The 23,253-nt window shown below is 34.6% G+C and overlaps 1 protein-coding gene across 3 annotated transcripts in view; it reads left to right on the plus strand.

Annotated features, from left to right (window-relative positions):
- LOC145247459 (protein lin-28 homolog) overlaps positions 1–23,253 on the plus strand; it is a 224,628-nt gene that overhangs the window by 111,174 nt on the left and 90,201 nt on the right. For 2 of the 3 annotated variants that reach the window (XM_080109243.1, XM_080109245.1), the window contains exon 2: positions 13,152–13,252. In XM_080109243.1, coding sequence (XP_079965369.1) covers positions 13,152–13,252 — 101 coding nt within the window. Of the gene's footprint in view, positions 1–4,965; positions 6,365–13,151; positions 13,253–23,253 lie in introns of those variants that run through there. The other variant, XM_080109244.1, reaches the window with a different exon arrangement.

Below are 23,253 nucleotides of genomic sequence, written 5' to 3' on the forward strand. Positions count from 1 at the left end.
GAAATCAGTCTCAATGTAATGCGTTCCACAGATGGTAATTTGATGGTTTTTCAGAATAGTTAACTGAGCAAAATAAGGGATGAAAAGAACAAATTTACTACAAATAAAGGTAAAGTAAGTTATTCTACTATATACCTGGATAATCGCTCAAAAATCGAAAATGAAACAAAATACTGAGAGAACATTATATCTTAGTACGGTGATTGGTGACATTTATTAGATGTGTTTCTATCATTATTTTTGTATACTTTTTGATTTTTGAGCGATTATAGAGGTTCGAATGAGACTACTATTTGTTTTTCATCATAACTCGGTAAGTTTTACCTTGCTTTTATTCTAAACTAAAAAGACACTTTAAAATAAATTAAATCACAAAAAAAAAAAAAAAAATGCTCATCCAGGTAGGTAGAAGAGTAATCTAGCTTGATTTTTGGTAGCATTTATTTGTTGTAAATTTGTTTCTTCATCTCATTTTTGCTTCCTTGCCCATTTTGGAAAATCATCGGTAATTTCTTGAAAATAAATTTTCACAATAGTCATAATAATAAATTTTCACAATAGTCATAATAAGGCGAAGGAAATAATTTCGACTAAGCATGCTTCTCCACCACAAGCGGTCACTAGTTATCAGATCTCACAAAGGGAATCACTCTGGCTCTACAAGAATAACTATAGCAAGACTCGTCATTATTACCCGGTAATAGTGCCCCAGGCGATCGGCAATAAACCAAACCCTCCTCAAAAAGATAGAGTAATGCTTAATAAACCAAACCCTCCTCAAAAGGATAGAGTAATGCTTAATAAACCAAACCCTCCTCAAAGGGATAGAGTAATGCTTAATAAACCTAACCCTCCTAAAAGGGAGAGAGTAATGCCTAATAAACCTAACCCTCCTCAAAAGGATAGAGTAATACTTAATAAACCAAACCCTCCTCAAAAGGATAGAGTAATGCTTAATAAACCAAACCCTCCTCAAAAGGATAGAGTAATGCCTAATAAACCTAACCCTCCTCAAAGGGATAGAGTAATGCCTAATAAACCTAACCCTCCTCAAAGGGATAGAGTAATGCTTAATAAACCAAACCTCCTCAAAGGGATAGAGTAATGCCTAATAAACCAAACCCTCCTCAAAAGGATAGAGTAATGCTTAATAAACCAAACCCTCCTCAAAAGGATAGAGTAATGCCTAATAAACCAAACCCTCCTCAAAGGGATAGAGTAATGCTTAATAAACAAAACCCTCCTCAAAGGGATAGAGTAATGCTTAATAAACCAAACCCTCCTCAAAGGGATAGAGTAATGCCTAATAAACCTAACCCTCCTCAAAGGGATAGAGTAATGCCTAATAAACCAAACCCTCCTCAAAAGGATAGAGTAATGCCTAATAAACCAAACCCTCCTCAAAAGGATAGAGTAATGCTTAATAAACCAAACCCTCCTCAAAAGGATAGAGTAATGCTTAATAAATCAAACCCTCCTCAAAGGGATAGAGTAATACCTAATAAACCAAACCCTCCTCAAAGGGATAGAGTAATGTTAATAAACCAAACCATCCTCAAAGGGATAGAGTAATGCTTAATAAACCAAACCCTCCTCAAAAGGATAGAGTAATGCTTAATAAACCAAACCATCCTCAAAGGGATAGAGTAATACCTAATAAACCAAACCCTCCTCAAAGGGATAGAGTAATGTTAATAAACCAAACCCTCTTCAAAGGGATAGAGTAATGCCTAATAAACCAAACCCTCCTCAAAGGGATAGAGTAATGCCTAATAAACCAAACCCTCCTCAAAAGGATAGAGTAATGCTTAATAAACCAAACCCTCTTCAAAGGGATAGAGTAATGCTTAATAAACCAAACCCTCCTCAAAGGGATAGAGTAATTCCTAATAAACCAAACCCTCCTCAAAAGGATAGAGTAATGCTTAATAAACCAAACCCTCCTCAAAGGGATAGAGTAATACCTAATAAACCAAACCCTCCTCAAAAGGATAGAGTAATGCCTAATAAACCAAACCCTCCTCAAAGGGATAGAGTAATGCCTAATAAACCAAACCCTCCTCAAAAGGATAGAGTAATGCCTAATAAACCAAACCCTCCCCAAAAGGGATAGAGTAATACTTAATAAACCAAACCCTCCTCAAAAGGATAGAGTAATGCCTAATAAACCAAAGCCAAAGGATAGAGTAATCCAACCTCCTAGGATTAAGCAGGACCATATTTTGCTTCAACATAAGTGAGCAAACCCTGGTCCGTCGGATTGGTGGCCGATACGAACCTCAGCTGTTAAGTCAACTGGCCCAAGCAATTCTTTATTAGAGCCTTGGGCAGTGGCGAGCAGTCTAGCGATGCCCCAATGATGCTCCAGCCAGCTCCTAGTTTTTATGCCCTAAAGTATCAAGTATGAATCCTAGAACTGGGGAATGACTAAGCTCATTTCCTTTATTAATTACAAGAAACCTTCTCGACCACCAATAACTATGGCTAAAGATACATTACATGAAAGTACTTTGTTCTTTGCCTTAACGTTCACAGGGAACATGAATTGGAACAGATATATCGAGAGCATTGCCAAGATTACTGCGAAGAAAGTGGGTTCTCTCTACCGTGCTAGAAACTTACGTCTGAAAATATTCTGTACCTCAATAAGGCCACCATTCGCCCATGTATGGAGTATTGTTGTCACATTTGGACTGGTGCATCTGCTACTAGTCTCTTACTCCTGGACAAGGTTCAAAAGAGAGTCGCCAACCTGATAGGTCCTGAACTGTCATCTAAGCTTCAACCTCTGTCCCATCGACGAAATGTAGCACCCCTCTGCCTATTTAACAAGTATTTTAAAGGTGGATGCTCCGACGAGCTACAAACCCTTGTACCCCCTCGACATAAATATCCCCGATAAACCCGACAAGCAGCAAAGTCTCACCTCAACACAGCAGAGATCCCTAGATATAAGAAAGTCTTCTACTCTAATAGTTTCTTCCCTAGAAATGCTAAACCTTGAAATTCCGTTCCGGGTCCCTGCTTCCTAAAGTGTACTGGCATGCAGAAGTTCAAGTGTAATGTGAACAGACATCTTGCTGCTCAACTCCCTACATAGTATCCCTGCAACTTATATCTCTGATAGTAGCCCCTACATTAAAGTGGCACTACGCCTTGTTTTGGGTGAAAATGTAATTTAAAAAAAAAAATTACGGGAAAGGGACAGTTTAAACACAATTGGATGCCTCATCAAATTGATATGCCGGGGACCAGATGTCACATGGGGTGGGGGCATAGTTCTTATTCTGTCTTGCAGGCCTTGTAATATTATTTTAGTTAATCTAATCCAGAGTTCCATTTTTGAGGAGCTAGATTTTCCCCACGTTAAAAATCGATCTTGTGCCTAGTTCTGTCCTCGTGTGGAGTCAAGTAAATAGACACTTTCATAAATCGTTGTTTTGGCTCAGGATTGAACCTAGAATTGCAAGATAACCGCATTCTTTAATCAACGGCCTAGTCGTTTCAGCGACATTTCTCCTGCGGACAAGAGCAACCAAAATTTTTAAATCAGTCCGGAAACAGAAAATAATGATAATTTTGTAACAATTTGGAATATTTATTTTGCAGTATACGTTCGATGATTCCAAAAGGTCTATAAATAAATAAACATGTCTATATATTTCATATTTAACCCGTTAGCAGCTATTTTTACCGGCTAAAAACCAAACGAAATTTTTTCCACAGTTCCGAATCCCCTATATATCGTTTCAAGTATATAGACCAAAAATTGAGAGAGTAGTTTGGTAAGGAGATTTCCACACACACACACACACACACACACACACACACACACACACACACACACACACACACACACACACACACACACACACACACATATATGTATGTATTTGTGTATATGCATATATGTGTGTTCACGTAAAATTGTATGAGGGAATATAATATTTTATGTATCGATTTTCAGTATTTACCTCAACAGTTTACAATACGTATGTTTATAACTTACTCTCTCTCTCTCTCTCTCTCTCTATATATATATATATATCTATATATCTATCTATATATATATATATAATATATATATATATATAATATATATAATATATATATATATATATATATATATATATATATATTATACCAAAAGGTCACCCTACGTTGCCCGATTACAATACGTATATTTCGATCAAACGTTGCGAAAGTAACAACCAAGATGTGAATAGTAATTATTTACTTACTTCTCCACAAGGGCAGAGTTAAACACAAGCTCGGTTTTTAATGTGTGTGTGTGTGTGGGGGGATCCAGCTCCCTAAAAAGAAGCACTCTGTATAGGAACAAAAATAAAAAAAAAACCTAGTCATGAAGGATTTCTCTTACACTGTCCGAGGACAGAACAGGTGAAGTGTAACAGATACTACACTGTGATCTTAGCCCAAAGGCCAAAGATGTGAATAGTAGTCCGAATAATTTCAATCATACAACTCATCAGTACTCAATTCCTCATCTGGATATAATTCGTTCGAACATTTTTAGTAAGGGACGTATAATGCAACCATGGATACTTCCGGGCCTGCTGGCTAAAACCGTTCCTTTCGGGGTCACCCCCAGCAGAGTTGGATCCTACCCCGATCGGCTTTTTTAAAAAATTTTTTTTTTGTTTTGTTATTTGCAGCGTATATCTGTGAGAGTGTGTATGTAATATGTCGGCTCTGGTTATAGTAGCATCACTGTAGGATCACCCACATCCACTCAAGCGAGATTTTATTCAGAAAAATGTATCGGCACGAACACACGCACACAACACGTCAGATGAAATGACAACGATTGCTAAACAAAGAAAGTGCGCTAGAAAGACTAAGGTGGGCGCTAGAGAAGCCTGTATAATTGAAAAGTGCGAGTGATACTGACAGACCGAGAGAGAGAGAGAGAGAGAGAGAGAGAGAGAGAGAGAGAGAGAGAGAGAGGGAGAGAGAGAGTTGAAGGAGGAGGAAGAGGAAGACATGGAGGGTAGCGTTATTCGAATGTGATGGTGGTTGTGTGTATATATACACACACCAAACGCAGGGGCCTGTCGTCGGTTGCACCTACCCAAAGGACAGAAAAAGGAACAAGCAACGCACGGTGTACTAGGAACACTGGCAGTGGCTGAGACGCGCAAGTCAATAGACGCACCTTGCTCGGACTAACGGGTCTTATCATGGGAGAGAAACGGTATAAGAATAAGACTAGACGTAGAATCGCCATAGCAGTCCCATTCAGCTCTGTGGTGAAAATGGAAACTAATGCCAGTGCTATCTTCCCAGCTAGCGATCATGTTGTACGCCGTGCGTATAGCGAAGCCGTAATGTGTAAAAAAAACGAATCGCTTGTATCATCAGTTCGTCTTTCGTTGTTGACGAATCCGGCGTTGCAAGGTTTCATGCAATAAGCTAAAGAAACCCACACGCATCTGCTACTGGGGGTAGTCTATAGTAACTATTAATAATAAATAAACCACTGACTATTAAATAAATATATATATATATATGTGTGTGTATATATATATGTATATATATATATATAGAGAGAGAGAGAGAGAGATAGATAGATAAATATACAGAGAGAGAGAGAGAGAGAGAGAGAGAGAGAGAGAGAGAGAGAGAGAGAGTATACGTGCATAACGTGAAGATGTTAGAACGCTAAGGTGTGGAAAAGAAAGTTGTTATTTTGTTGTTTGTTTTATCAAAAAAAAAAAAAAAGGAAAAAAGAAACAAAATATTTTTCACAAATGACATTTCTATTTTTTGATATTCATGAAATTTGCTCACCTTTATTCAACACTTTGTGCCCTAGGGAAGGTCTTGTTTGGCCGAAAACGTAAGCTATACGAGGCTATGAGTCGTTTATAGAATATGAAACAGATGGGGGTGTTTTGTTTTGTAATTTTTAAACGATAACATTCATGAACTATCGGATATTTTTCGTTAAATAATAATCGCACCGTGTTCTACATGTGGTCGATCGCTGAAGGAATGACGCGGACGCGCTGAGACGCCGAGACGGATATTGTGTCTCTCGTCACAGCCAGCAACAGGGGAGACGAAGGGACCCGTAAGCGCACGGCGTTGGAAAACAAGAGAAGGACAAACAGAACAGACAGACAAACACAGGGGAAAGAAATAGAAAGAAATAGAAAAAAAAAAGAAAAAAAAGAAAAATGCCTTTTTAATCTCAGTCTTCTTTTTTTTTTTCGTCTTCTTCGTCTTCTTTTTCTTCTACAACTTTATGAGATTGACAGCTAGAGACCGACCGTGGTGGCCAGTCAACCTGGACAACACGGTGCAATTACAATCTGGAGGAGTATGTACGTCCCGAACAGAGGTGAGCATTCAAAGGGTCCGCAACAGCACCGAACCCCGCCACAATTTGTTGCCCCCATGTTTCCGTTTATTGCCTATCTATCTATCTATCTATCTATCTATCTATCTATCTATCTATCTATTATCACAGCGTGTATGTGAATCTATCTATCTATCTATCTATCTATCTATCTATCTATCTATCTATCTATGTCTTCTATATATATATATGTCCTAAAGACGCGTTGGTTTTCTTTTTCTTTTGGATACATTGTAATCACGGAAAATACTTGCTAAACTGTTCAATGGATTTTTAGCTTACTTTATTTTCGAAAGAAAATATTATTTCAGTTGGCCGGAATTTGAAAAAGAAACTAATTTTGGATTTTATCGTTTTATTTGTTTTATAATTTAACGGTATTCGCAAACAAATAGAATGAGTGACCAAATGGTTCCGTACTTTTTGTTTATATATATATATATATATGTGTGTGTGTGTGTGTGTGTGTGTGTGTGTGTGTGTGTGTGTTTGCCTATGTATGTATATATATGTGTGTGTGTTTCTCTGTGCCCATGTCTCTCTCTTTCTCTCTCTCTCTATATAGACATAAGCACAGACAAACACACACACATACATATACTTCTAGATATATAAATCTATATATCATAGAGATATATATATATCTATGTATAGATATATATAAATATACATGTATGTATATATGTATGTGTATGTTTGTCGGTGCCTATGTTTATATATATAGAGAGAGAGAAAGAGAGACATAGGCACAGAGAAACACACACATACATATACATACATAGGCACACACTCACAAACACACGCACACACACACACACACACACGTATATATATATATATATATATATATATATATATATATATATATATATATAAAACGATAAACAACCACAGAATTCGCGCATAAGCCTGAGGAATCCTAGAGTGGATGAAACGCCGAATATTCAGTGTAGCTTAATCGCCATATATATTTTATAAATTACTAACTAGCTCTACCTGCGTATTGAGCACTTTTGAAGTAAATACTTAAAGTTTACGCATAAATCTATACTTTCGTATATTAATTTTATGTGAGTAAATGAAGTAGTTATATATATATATATATATATATATATATATATATATATATATATATAGACCTACATACACATACACACACATATATATTTACACACACACACACACACACACACACACACACACACACACACACACATATATATATATATATATATATATATATATATATATAAACACGTGTTTCGTCGTCTTGGACATTACATGAGCGAGAGAAAAGTATTCCCAACTAATACTAAGAAAAAAAAAATTGAAATTTCATATGAATAATTGAATTCATTCAAAAGTAACGTAAACAAACAAACAATCAAACAAACAAACAAATTGACGAATGAATGACATATACGAGTAAATACCGGTTTACATTGACAAATCTGTTCAATTGTGTAGCTCCTATGAAGAGGTCGCTCAGATAATATATATATATATATATATATATATATATATATATATATAGTCCATTTATTATACAAACATTATTGGTTACATATGTGCATACATGTTTCAGTGGAGTCACACTTCAGGGGCAACACTTCATCAGTCCAAAAGAGAATTGATATGAATCTTTTGTTTTTTGTTGGTTTGATGAAGTGTAGTCCCTGAATTGAGATTCCACTGAACATGTATGCACATATATAACCAGTAATGTTTGTGCAATAAACAGCCTATATACCAGTTCTCTCTTGCATTGAGCACTCTTTATTAATTACGCGAATTTCATTGGATTTACATCTAGGAAACGAATCGATACAAACGGTATATATATATATATATATATATATATATATATATATATATATATATATATATATGTAGTCATCGACATACAGTCCTGTTTCGTTGTATCACAACTCATCAGTGCCGCTAGACCAGCATCTCTCCCAAACCAAGGATTGAACCTAGAACCGTCGTGTTGACAGTCGGCGGTTCTCCCATATATATATATATATATATATATATATATATATATATATATATATGTGTGTGTGTGTGTGTGTAGCTATGTATGCATATACTAGCTTTAATTATAACAAGTAATTATCCTTACTCCAAAGATATATTCCAACTTATTAGCGTGTAATAACCTTTTACTTATGATACGTATGATAAAAGTGAGCATGTATGTCTATATATTTACTCATATGTATGCATATATTTCGATAGAATATGTGCATGCATGTATATGTGTGTACGTGTATGTTCATGCATTGTATATATGTGTGTGCGTGTATATGTGTGAGCGTGTATGTTTATGCATTGTATGTATGTGTGTATATTTCTACGTATGTAAGCTACATACAGTACTGTTTCGCTGTTTCACAGCTCATCAGTGCGGCGAAACAAGCAACTACCTCAAGCCAGGATCGAAACCCGACCGCCCAAACGAGAGTCGGAGCCTCTAACCCAGGGGTTCTCAACCGGGGTCCACATGGACACTAGAGGTCCATAGAATATTTCTGGGGGTCCACAGACAAAACATAACAAAACTTATTATCATTATTATCATAATTATTATAGTTGTTGTCGAATACTTTATTTGCATTAAATTAGTTTTCATTTAAAAATAAAGCTTAATTATATAATATTTCTTTGATTATTAAAACCTCAAAATTTATATGAGTGAAAAATAGAAGATGGTCTTATGACCAATAGTTATGAAGGGGTCCACAAAGATAAAAAGAAGGAAAAAGGAGTCCATGAGTAAAAAAAAAAGGTTGAAAACCACTGCTCTAACCGTTGCGCTATTTGGCTGTTGCTAGTGAATTAACACTGTTTTGACATTATCCAAAACCTAAGATATATATATATATATATATATATATATGAGTATGTATCGATATATACATATATATGCGTATATGCCCATTAATGAATTTATTTACGCATAAATATATGCGTTTATATGTGCGTCACACACACACACACACACACACACACACACATATATATATATAAATATATATTAAATCGTAGAAACATTATTTGGAACTTACGCGAATCGACCAGCGTTTCGACGTTAATACGTATCGACGGAGCTTCAAAGTCATCAACGTCAAGACGCTGTTCGGTCCCCATAATGTTTATTCAATTTTTTGATCAAAGTTGCACTCAAAAGCTATTTTGAAAAAATATTGTTTTTAGGTTATGTGATCAATATAATTGAACTTAATTACAAAACTCGCTCTCTCTCTATGTCTCCACCTCCCCCCCTCTCTCTCTCTCTAGCAAAGGTACTCGTCGTTGACTGGGTTCAAAAACCGCCTACAGAAAATGGACTCTGATTTATGAAAGTATGATAGGTTATGAAAAGGAAGGGTTGTAAAGAGATAGCTTCGAATTTGGGGGTATCAAAGCCAAAGCAAAATATGATGAAAGTAAAAATAAAATAGATAAACCCCATACTTTATTATACCATACCTGTTCACACTGAAACACTTATCACAATATTCTGTGGATCTATATTAAAAAATCTTGTTAAACTTTGTGACATATTTCCATTCTATGGAGGTCAGGCGCGAACGAACACCCCATAATTTTATCATACCATATTTCTTCAAACTGAAACATAATTATTAAAGTATACTTACGCAGATAGATATGAAAAATCTTTATTAAAGTTTGTGCCCATTTCCATTGTATGGAGGCCAGGCGCGAACGCAGACCTCACAATTTTATTATACCATCCCCATTTAAGTTAAAACATACTTATCAAAGTATTATTATGTACATCTATATCAAATACCCTTGTAAACGTTTTTTTTTTTTAATTTTAAATTTTTTTTATTTCCATACTTTGTGAACCAGGCGCGAACGCAGACCCCACAATTTTAATGAATCATCATTATGCCAGATCAAACATACCCATTCCTGTGTCTCGATACATCTTCTATCATTATATGTGACCAGTTTTCTATAATAGTCAACCAAATAGGAGCCTATTCGTGACCAGACACATACACAGGCGTTCAGCTTTATATTATAGATGTGTGTGAGTGTGTGTGTATATATGTGTGTGTATATGTATGTATACGTGTGTGTATATATATGTGTGTGTATATATGTGTGTGTATGTGTTTATATATATAATTGCTAAAATCGTTGTGATTTTAATCTGATCAAGTTGAAATATTTTATATTTTTCTCCGGTTCGAAATCCTAACAAAGTGTCCACATGTTTTCACTAACAGATATGTATTATTCTGATTTGTCGGACAAGTTGAGATTTATTCTCACAACGTTTCGGTTGATGTAACTACGACCTTTCGCATGTCTATTTTGTTGAACTTGGGAATATTTCTGTCGAACTCAAGAATCTGCAAGAAACATGGTGTAACGAATAAAGTATTAGGTAGGAATTCAGCTCTAAATGCTATTCATCTGGAGGTTGAAAGTTCGATCCTCAGTACGGGCGAGGCTAAGAATACAATTGTGAATTGTTTAAGACTTATACCGGGTCATGGCTGACGGAACGAGAACATGTTACCCTCGTGGATTAAATAAAGGCGTCCGTTCGAGATTTTGTGCAGATTCCCATGTTCGACAAAAAGATTCTCCAAGTTTGACAAAATACACTTGAAGAACATCGGAAATCACATCGTTGTGAAAATAACCTCCAAGATGAGAACATCAGTCCAAATAATACAAATAATATAAATTATCCTCATCTAAAAAATTCCGACATACAAGCAGGTGTGTTTGTTGTTCAGCTAATGCTTTTCGGTGGAATAGTTGTTCGTTTTTCCTTTTTTTTTTTTTTTGTTCAAATTACCTCTAAATTTATACATATTGATATAATGTTTGGAAACGGGGAGCAGGAAGGGAATTACGACGGCAAGCGGTACAAGAAAAGAAGTTCTCCGAGTAGAAACTTTTTCTGTATAGTACCCCTGTCCAATTCGTCCCCAAAAAGTAGCCACTTACGTCAAAGTGGCACTATGACTTGTTTGGGGGTAAATAACAGTACAACCTCCCCCCCCCCAAAAAAAAAACTTGGACCTACGGTGGGGTTTTGTTGCTAGTCGGATTTATCAGGGTATATTTACGTAGTAGGTGGAAGGATACAAGTGTACCAAGTTCTTCGGAACACATTCCGTGAAGAGACTTGTAAAACAAACACAAGGACGCGACATCACGGTGATGGGACAGGGGTTGGAGATTAGTAGACAGTGCGGGATCTATTAGCTTGAAGGTCGAGAGCGTTGCTGTTCTCTCTTCTTCCTTGTGCTTCTTTCCTTCACAGTGGTCAGCTTTGATGGTTAATGTACCCTCAGTACTAATCTGCCTCCAGGATAACTATTCCTCCGCACCCTTCCGAGTGTGGGTCTCCCACGTGTTCACGTTCATGTTTCACGTCTTCCGGTTGGCTTTCATATTTTAAATTTCTCCTTCTGGTCTCCTCAATTGTGCTTTCTTTCGTTAAGCTAACCATGGAATAATTGCCTCGGTAGTCGATCGTCCGAGAGGACGTTAAAAAAAAAAAAAAATGCTTAGACTATGGTAAAGGGAGGAAAATGAAACTCTCTGGTTGTTTTGTCGTGATTTTTTTTTTAATATATAAATGAATTTATACTAATTTATTTATTTCATTTACTTCCCATTTAATCTCCCCCTCTCTTTCTCTCTCTCGCTCTCTCGCCACACACACACACACACACACACACACACACACACACACACACACACACACATATCTATGGAAATCTACTTTTTTTATATACACCAATCCCTTTTTAAGAAGCTCAATGTAATTACAGAGCAATATAACGAATGAATGACAAAAGTCATAATTCCAAACTTCATGGTGTTGACCATCTCACAATTTATTCCTTTAATGAAGTTGACATTTACAATTCTTGACAGTATCTGTTTCGTAGCACAAAATCAATCACTTAATTATTATATCAATCAGTGAATCTATTTTGCCCTTAACTCATCAGAAGAAATAGCAACGATCAATCCATCAAAACGAGATAAAGTGCGTTTTGACATGATAAAAAAAACTGTTTAAAGACATTAATGCTTGAGTAAAAATAGATAAAAAGTGTGTGTATATATATATATATATATATATATATATATATATATATATATATATATATATATATATATATATATATATATATATATAGATAAATTGTTATGGACTTCCATTTCTTGTAATAAATAATTTTACCAAGAATTCTTCATAAGTTTTTGGTTTAGGTTTCGATTAAGGCTGAAGGAACTCAAGTTTATATATATATATATATATATATATATATATATATATATATATATATATATATATATATATATATATATATCATAGGTTTTGATTTCGGTTTCGATTCAAGTTGATGCACAAAAGTTATATGAATATGTTTTTTTATTTTTGAAATCGTAACTTTATATATATATAAAAATCGATAGAACATGAACTCTATAATATTATATTCGAAATCTGCAAGAATTAAAATATCATATTTAAGCGTACTTTACGACCGAGCTACGCGGGCCCCCCTGCTAGCTTAGATAAATAATTTTGCAGTTTTAACAAAAGAGCTACAATAATATCGGAGCGTTTCCATTTACGCTGAACATCTACAGAATGCCAACATCAATATATTACATATGAAAGAGGCATCTGTGGAATTTCCATGTGTCTTGCTAGCCAATAAATAAATACGATAATGTTTTCCTTCTTTTGTTTTAGGTGGACGTCGGAAACATGGAGGATGCAAATGGTTTAATGTGGCACAGGGTTGGGGATTTATTACCCCTGATGACAAATCCCAGGACGTTTTTGTACACCAAGTAAGTCAACAACTTTCATGCATGTATTTACTTGTAGCATCCCAAAATTTTATTCCAGTTTTAATATTGTTTTTTTTTGTTTTTTTTACATAACTGTGTAACTCAAATAAATTACCTACATTTTAAAACTCTACCAGAGCTGAGAACATCAAACTCGGTACAAATCACCGAATCATTACCATAAAAATAAACGTGTTCACGACTGAGCTGGAAACATGTCGCCGGACATTTTCTTTTCGCATCGGGTTTACTCACATTTAAAGCCGTTGGTAAATTATACAACACTAGCATTTCAGTCCGACATTGCCCGGGTATTTGGAAGTGTATGTTGAGCAAAAAAAAAAAAACGGTCAATTTTTTTAAAACTTTGACCCCTATTATGACCCCTTAACATTTATTGTTTTGGGCCCAAATCAAGTTAATAAGTTAGATTCATGTCCAAAGAACCTATATCTAAAATTTCAAGTGTTTAGACCCAAAATTGGCGAAGAAGTTTGGTAGAGTTCTCAAAGGTCAAATCGTTGAACTTTAGCCCCCTTAACAGCCAAATTTCTGGCAGAAACGGATTGCATTTCCCAAATCTCAGTACTATGTATATCAAATTTCGAGTCTGTAGACTGAAAATTGACAGAGTTATTGCGTAGGGAAATGTACACAGCCTCATACCCAGCCACACACAGAGACACACACACAGACACGTTCACTTATATATATACATATATATATATATATATATATATATATATATATATATATATAGATAGATAGATAGATTATACCAAATCTGTGTAAATTGCAATCATTTTATCACCCACTAATAAGGATTTAGCTCCACTCAGCAACGATGAGCCGATTGTAATATCTTTCCAGGTTTCGATACAATAACTTTAGTTGTCTACCACTTCAAGAAATTAGACGTCAGGGTCGAAAATTAGTTTTGAGAAGTCAGCGCTCCAGATAAAGGGCACTCTGACCTGCAAAAATGTACTTTTGGTAGTACCGTCGACAGTCCTCAGTGAGGACGCCTCAGGCGATTAGCAATAAACATGCCTCTTCCCAAAGACAGAAAGCAAATTCCGGAAGAGTGGACCTCCTAGAACTACACAGAGCTAGACTCGCACAGCAAAATCAACAGGGACCAGATCATTACAAGAATGGTCTAATCTCTATTGATTTAGGTGGGGCAGGACCGATACAATTACATATTCTTCTTATTTGGATTCTTCCGACTAATGTTCTCCCCTTAAGTGTAATTTTCACAACGTTTTGGTCGATGTAACCTTCGACCTTCTTCACGTGTATAGTGTTGAACTTGGGCATGTCGCTGTCAAACCCAGGAATTTGGACGGGATTTTAAACGGAACCCTTTATTTACTTCACAGGGGAAGCATGCTCTCCTTCCGTCAGCCATGACTGGATAAGGATCCTAAGTAATTAGCAATTGTAGTTTTTCAGCAGCCCACACCGAGGATTGAACCTTCAACCTTCAAAAGAATATCACAATTGATTTTTTCCAAATACTCTAATCACTGAGCTACGAATTCTTGTATGAAGTAAATAAAGGGTTCTGTTCGAAATTGCATCCAAATTCCCGAGTTCGACAAGATACACCTAAAGAAGGTGGAAAGGTTACATCGACCGAAACGTTGTGAAAATGACACTCAAAATGAGCCGAAGAATTCTAATAATATGGATGACAAATCCTCATCTCAAAAAGTCAGAAAAATAAGTACCGATTCTGTTGGTTCCGATTTTCTTTTAAATTTCTTCCTTTCTCTCTCCACCCCCCTCTCTCTCTCTGTCTTACAACGATTTTAAACGATTTTAATTGACTTTCCATTCAATTCATTACCTATTTTATTATTTTTCATCGCTCGACTGAGGACGACTTATGGAGGTCGAAAACGTTCGCGAATACGGCAAATTTCTTTTTACACTCGAACAGAATGTTCGGAAACTAGTATATATATATTGATTAATTTAGTTCAGGCGGGAATATTGTTAACATGAACTGAAAACCAATATTTCTTCAAAAGTGCTCAATACGAGTGTAGAGCTTTTTTCTAAATAAAATTATATAAACAATTTAAGGAGTCTACGCGAGGCGATCAACGTTTGAGCATTTTCATAAGTGAATTTCGTCGTCAGATTTTCTGACGACGAAATTCGCTTGGAGTTCTAACGAAACATGAAATGTTGAAATGTTGATCGATCAATGCGTACTCATTATAATGTTTGTACAATATATATATATATATATATATATATATATATATATATGGGACATACCAAACAACTGACGTAATTACCAATACATACGTGTCTTCAATTACTAACCACCTTATAAAAAAACCGTCTTGTGCAGCGAACTTTAGCACGAATTCTTTTTCAGCCCAAAGTCGTGCTCATTCATTATTTCATTTAAAGATCTTGGAGACTGTTCACGTTCGGTTGAGAAGGCCTTCCCTCTTTAAACAGAAGGAATGTCTCTTGGGTTTGAGCGTGATTAGTCTCTAGGATCTTCGAGTAATATAACGTTGCTGTATTTCAATCGGTTTCCCCATTTTCCCCCCATACATAAAGTAACGCAAAGTGATTTTATGTGTACATATTTTCCATTCCCATTCGCGTTTTTGTGTTTTTGTTTCTTCTCTCAAATCCTTCCACACAGCTTTGATAAAGCTAGGGCGAAACTGGTCAGCTGACTCCCCCATTTTTTCTTTCCTTTTTTTACTCTCTTCATCCCATTAACTTTATTTTAAGCGTTAACTTTATTTTAAACGTTAACTTTATTTTAAGCGTTAACGTTATTTTAAACGTCCGCTTTATTTTAAATGTTAACTTTATTTTAAACGTTGACTTTATTTAAAACGTTAACTTTATTTTAAGCGTTAACTTTATTTTAAACGTTAACTTTATTTTAAACGTTCGCTTTATTTTAAATGTTAACTTTATTTTAAACGTTGACTTTATTTAAAACGTTAACTATTTTTAACGTTAACTTTATTTTAAACGTTAACTTTATTTTAAGCGTTAACTTTATTTTAAACGTTAACTTTATTTTAAGCGTTACTTTTATTTTAAACGTTAACTTTATTTTAAACGTTAACTTTATTTTAAGCGTTACCGTTATTTTAAACGTCCGCTTTATTTTAAATGTTAACTTTATTTTAAACGTTGACTTTATTTAAAACGTTAACTTTATTTTAAGCGTTAACTTTATTTTAAACGTTAACTTTATTTTAAACGGTAACTTTATTTTAAGCGTTAACTTTATTTTAAACGTTCGTTTTATTTCAAATGTTAACTTTATTTTAAACGTTGACTTTATTTAAAACGTTAACTTTATTTTAAACGTTAACTTTATTTTAAACGTTAACTTTATTTTAAGCGTTAACTTTATTTTAAATGTTAACTTTATTTTAAGCGTTAACTTTATTTTAAACGTTCGCTTTATTTTAAATGTTAACTTTATTTTAAACGTTGACTTTATTTTAAACGTCAACTTTATTTTAAACGTTGACTTTATTTTAAACGTTAACTTTATTTTAAGCGTTAACTTTATTTTAAACGTTCGCTTTATTTTAAACGTTAACTTTATTTTTAAAGTTAACTTTATTTTAAACGTTAACTTTATTTTAAACGTTGACTTTATTTTAAACGTTGACTTTATTTTAAACGTTAACTTTATTTTAAACGTTAACTTTATTTTAAACGTTTTAATCACGAATTTTCGTCTTCCTTTCATGATTGCATTATACTAATTTTGTACTCTTCAAAGAATCATGATATATATATATATATATATATATATATATATATATATGTTAATGATGTGCTGATTCAATATTTTTCCCGATTCCGATAAAATTACCGATTCTGTTCTATTTTGCCGACACCAATACAATTATCTCTTCCGATTCTGATTTCTTTGAAATTTCTAAATATAGAATTGCTTTTATTTCTTTTTTTTTTTCGGAGGAACAGGTAGAGGGGTTCAGATTATTGTAAAAATCATTTTAATATATGGATATATTTTTGCAAACGTAAAAATACAACTTATGGGTGTGACCTATAGATTACAGCTTAACTGGTAATTTAAAATTAATAAATATTTATTATTTAATCAATTATACGAGGCATGGAAAAATAAAGTTTTGAACCCAAAATAAAAAGAAATTAAAAATTAAGGCGATAAAAAGAATCGTTTTATGCATCGGAAAATAGATACACATATTTCCGATCCTGATACCGATTCCGATACCGCAAAAAAATGCCCGATTCCGATTCCGATTCTGATTCTGATTTATTGTCCAAACCCTACCACAGATTAACAATAACATGCACTAGTTAGGCCGGCTATAACATCATCATCTCACTACTTCACCGTCTGGCTAGTTCGTGTATGTTTTTGTATGTTTGTGTGTATGTGTGCGTGTGGTCATCCATAGACAGCTGTTTCGTCGTATCACGGCTTTTCAGTCTGGTAGCCAGATTAAAATAAGGAAGTTCATCCTCCTAGGATTACTCCAAAAATATATCTCAGCTTGACAGGTTAGGGCTAGAAGAAACAACAACCGATCACTCTCAATCGAACTGATTGTCAAGGACGTATCATCAACAGGTATCCATATATCTGAATAAAATTTTATAACGATGTATGATACTATAATTTGGAGAGTGGCGTTAACCAAACTAAAGAGGACGAACTTTATACGTAGTAAAGGCATTCGAATTGTATCAAGCAAGCTTCAAGCAAATACTTTTGGATATATGAGACAATTTTTAAACAACAAGAAAAGGGTCCTCATGTCCCCGTTTCAGGATCTGTTTAAAAGCCTTCTATTTTTATATCGCTTCTACTCGCTTAAAACAACAACACCAAAAACAGATGAATGTACTTTAAAACAGATAAATTTGTACCCCCTACTCCCGATCCTGTTTGTCGAACCCTTATTTCTCTCCTTTTTCTTTTTTAAATTCAGCAAAACGTTTGTCTTTGCACGGGAAGCCATCTTGTTTTTACGGTATTTCTTTTTTTTTAACACATCTGAGATCACCATTTTATTTTTCAACAGTTTTAGTTTTGGTTCGGTATGGTTTTTAGTTTAGCTAGGTTTGCTTAGGTTTAGCTTGTTTTGATTTTATTTGGTTTGATCTGGTTTAGTTTGTTTGGTCTAGTTTGTCTTGGTGTAGTTTGATTGTGTCTGTTTTGTTTTTTGTTTAGCTTGGTTTAATTTGGTTTTCTTTGGCTTGGTTTAAGTTGGCTTGGTTTAGTTATTTTTGCTTTAGTTTAGTTTTGTTTTTTTTGGTGTGGATTGGCGTGCTTTAGTTAACCATTTCCGCGTTAGTTAATAGCGGTCTATTTCGGAATCTTTTAAGATTATGATTAATAATAATAAACATTTATTTGCATTATTCAGATTATTGTTCTTATTTTTGTTTGTTTTTGTGTTATTTTTTCACAAAGTGTTTTTTTTATTATTCCATTTTCATCCCAAACAAGGCACAGTGGCATTTTGCCGGGGGGGGGGCTACTATCTGGGACATAAGTTGCAGGTATACTATGTAAGGAGGTGAGTAGCAAGATGTCTATTCACATTACACTCGAACTTCTGCAGGTCAGTACAGTTGGGAAAGCAGGAACACGGAATGGCTTTCTTACATCTAGGGATGTCTATTGTGTAAGGGTGTGATTTTGCTTATTGTCGAGTTTGTCGTGATTATTTACGTAGAGGGGTTAGAAAGGCCTGTAGTTCGTCGGAGCATCCACTACTAAAATATTTGTAGAACAGGCAGAAGGATGCAACATTTCGTCGATGGGACAGAGGCCGACGCTTAGATGACAGTTCAGGTTCGCAACTCTCTTTTGACCTCTGTCCAGGAGCGAGAAACTAGCAGCAGATGCACCAACCCAAATGTGACAGCAATCTCCATACATGGGCGAATGGTAGCCTTGTAGAGGTACAGGATACTTTCAGACGTAAGTAGCTTTCTAGCACGGTAGAGAGAGCCTGCCTGCCTCGCAGCGGCCCTGGTAATGCTCTCGATGTATCTGTTCCAACTCATGTTCCATGTGAACGTTAAGCCGAGGAGTTTGAAAGAAGTATTTTCAGATCATGTATCTTTAGTCATATGTATTAGTGGTTAAGAAGGTTTCTTGCAATTATTAAAGGAACCGAGCTTAATCTTGGCAGCATTGAATGTGACCATCCATTTTTGTCCCCATTCCACTACAGACTGAAGGTCTTTCTCTAGTGTTTCTGCAACTTTCTTAGATATATGTTCGTTGTTTCGACCGATGTAACCACCGACCATTTTCTGGTGCATTTTTACGGGCGTTCATGTTCTCGACTGCGACCAAAAGATGGTTACTTTTGAAATAATTCATCCTATTTTTTTTTATTTTAGCTTCTTTTTTGCTTTTCTTGTAAGCGTTTTAGTTTTCCAATATATGTTTTAAATAGAAGAATTTATAACTCCCTGTAAACATTATTATGCTAAAATAAAATTATTTCCTCTGATGAGATGAGCAATCTATCGAAAATCCATGGGTTAAAGGAATAACTTAAAATTTTTCTGTTCCTTGTCGAATAATAAATTTTTAGAAATTGAATTTAATTGAAAACTCTCACTTATAATATTGCCCTCTTCCGTATGTTGAGTTTCTTTATCTGATGGGATGGTCCATATTAATATTATACTAATATTTATATGGACTTAAATTTTACAGTATTATATAAGCTGTAATCTGAAAGTATTTCGAAATTTCAGTCAATATATATATATATATATATATATATATATATATATATATATATATACATCTCTCTCTATATATATAGATGTATATATACATCTGTATATATATATATACATCTATATATATACATCTATATATATACATCTATATATATATATACATCTATATATATATATGAAAGAGAGAGAGAGAGAGAGAGAGAGGGAGGGAGGGAGGAGGAAACCGTCCTTTTAATTTATCTATCATCGGTAAAGCCATTTTTTCCATGTCGTCGCGTGGCAACAATTATAGAACAACGGGCCGTGAAAATTCCACTGTGGGTAAGTTGATAGCGTGTTTTTTTTTTTTTTTTTTTTTTTGAATGACATGGTCTGTAGGTTCAAACCACGTACGTAAATTTCTTAATGTTTTTTTTTTTTTCGTTAGCTGGAAATAAGTTTATATAAAATAATTTTAAAAAAGAAACAGTAGAGTGCAACGTTGAATGATATGTATTTTAGATTAAGTTACTGCGTGGAGGCATGTGAAGCTTCCTCCTGAGCGATCTCACGGATTTCGACATCAATAAAATATAGGAGTGTGAAATATTCGTTAATCATCATTCAATCCCGGGCAACGTCGGATCTCCCTGATAGTATATATATATATATATATATATATATATATATATATATATATATATATATATATATATATATATATATATAGTTTTCTTGTCTGTATTTTTTAACAAAAAAGAACGAAATATAATTTAAAAGGAACGTGTTGTTGAACACCAACGATCATTATATTCATTTATCAGCGTAGTTAAATATAATGACCGGTGTTATTTAATCGCATGTTCCTGATTAAAAAAAAAAAAAAAAAAAAAAAGCGCACGCGCACACGAAACATTAATCCATATGAAATCGTGCGTGTCAACTCGTTTTCTTCGTTAAAGTGATGCTGAATTACGCAAGCGGGTGAAAAAAAAAACAAAAAAAACAACCGGTTTCGTTGTTAGCGGAGATAAATATAAATAAATACGATCAATCGGTTTCGGGATTAAATAACGATTTAGGGATTATCTCTTCGTACAATTGTCAAATGATTGCACATTAAAAAAAACAAGACAAAACAAAATCGCCTGGATTACCTCAAGAGGATCAACGAATAACATTTTACCCCGAATTTAAAGCGTCGGAAGTTTTACAATTAGTGAATGAATTTTGAGATATACCTACTCGTCATCATCATCATCATCATCATCATACTCACCATCATATTCGTCATCATCATCATCATACCGTATCATCCCTACTTGTCATCGACATCATCATCATCATAATTAACATCATTATACCATATCATCCCTACTCGTCATCGACAGCGACGATATCATCATCATCATCATCATCATCATCATACTGTATCATCCCTACTCGTCATCGTCATCGACATCATCATCATCATCATCATCATTATTATCATCATCATACCGTATCATCCCTACTCGTCCTCGTCATCATCATCATCATACCGTATCATCCCTACTCGTCATCGTCATCATCATCATCATCATCATCAACATCATTATCACCATACCGTATCGTATGAACCCGAACATTGAATTAGTGCCACCGACAGTCAGTCTAGTCAGAATTCTCCCTAGAAAGACATGCTTCCGTTGATGCCTCCGTTCAGTCTCGAAAGACAAAGCTGTAGGGGCAGCTGCGCGTGTAATTTTGAGGCAATGGGTTGCGCAATCTCCAACCAGACCTCTCCTGAATCGGTACTGTTTGGATCCAGTGGCAAGGAGAAGTTCAGGACGACTGAAAACAATGCCGAGATAAGCGGAGAGCACACACAGGACCTGGAAGTCCCAAATGGTCACCCATCTGATACTGGCTAGGTTCATCGTTGCTTAACTTCGGTGATCTGACGGAAACCGGTGTGTCAAACGTGATTATGCCGTATCTAGAAAGACATACAGAGAGGATCGCGTGAAGGTTGCTGAGGTCCTAAGTGAAAGTGACTTTTTTGTGGACCGAACTGGATTCGAACTTGAAACAACCAGTTAAGTACTTGACCACCGTCACTTCGCGATACTCCTCTTGAGAAAACGTTTTAAAAAAACTCATTCCGTTTTCCTCATAGTTTAAAGTGCTTTACAACAATAGATAGATTAGTTGAAATCGGTCGATTACGTAGTGTATAGATAGATAGACGAATAGAAGACGGACATTAAATTGGTGAATTATTTATTGGACGATCCGTAGATAACGACATGTCTCCCGGTAGCTGACTACTTTTCATTCATACGTATTTTATGAATGGAGAATATTAAAACGCGGGGGTTGTATTACCATGCACATAGATTCGAAAAAGTTGTCAAAAAAACAAAAAACAAATATATAACAAATAAATGTTATCAAAGGCAAGATAAGTTACTTTTCTTCCTAACTGGATGATTTTTTAGTGTTTTTATTTAATGTGACATGTTTATGCAGCTCGAAAAACATATCGTGTTTACCGATGTACTGGAAAATTTAAAATGGCGTCGAACTCTCTGTTGAACACGATAATTTTGGGAAAATGAGCTAAAAATAAAAACTATACAAAATACTGTACGAAACTGTGACATAGGCTGACATATATTTGGTGGGTTTATTCACACAAACCAGGTGACCAGTTGACAGGTCCATTTTGTGAAATTATCAGTTCATCAAACGTTTCTTTCAGTAAATCGACTGAAACCAGATGATGAATTGCCAAATCAAGCTGAACTCAAAATAATTGACGGGTGCCAAATTTGCAATTAAAGAAAATAGTTGTCGATTTAAAGTGCACTGCCTTTACTGCCATTCAAGGAAACACGTGTAAGACACAATATAATGGAAATGAACAAACAAAATTAATGAGTGTGACTTGATTCCAGTTTTTTGGCATTTCAAATGAGAACTAATATTAAGAAATATATATATATATATATATATATATATATATATATATATATATATATATATATATATATATACTAGCATATGTACCCGGCGTTGCTCGGTATTAAACGTAATTTTAAATTCTTTTTATAAAATGAAGTAAAAAAAAAAAAAAACGGAAAGAAATCAAAACATGCGCATGTGAGTATTATGTTTTTTTCTAAACAGTTCAGTTCTTGTGCGTAAAACAAAAACAAACAAAAAAACCCCTAAAAACAATGAGTCAAGTACGATAATCATTGGATCAGCTTGACGCG

This window comes from Euprymna scolopes, chromosome 25 (assembly GCF_053919585.1).
Source record: "Euprymna scolopes isolate OS-2025 chromosome 25, ASM5391958v1, whole genome shotgun sequence".
Classification (NCBI taxonomy): domain Eukaryota; kingdom Metazoa; phylum Mollusca; class Cephalopoda; order Sepiida; family Sepiolidae; genus Euprymna; species Euprymna scolopes.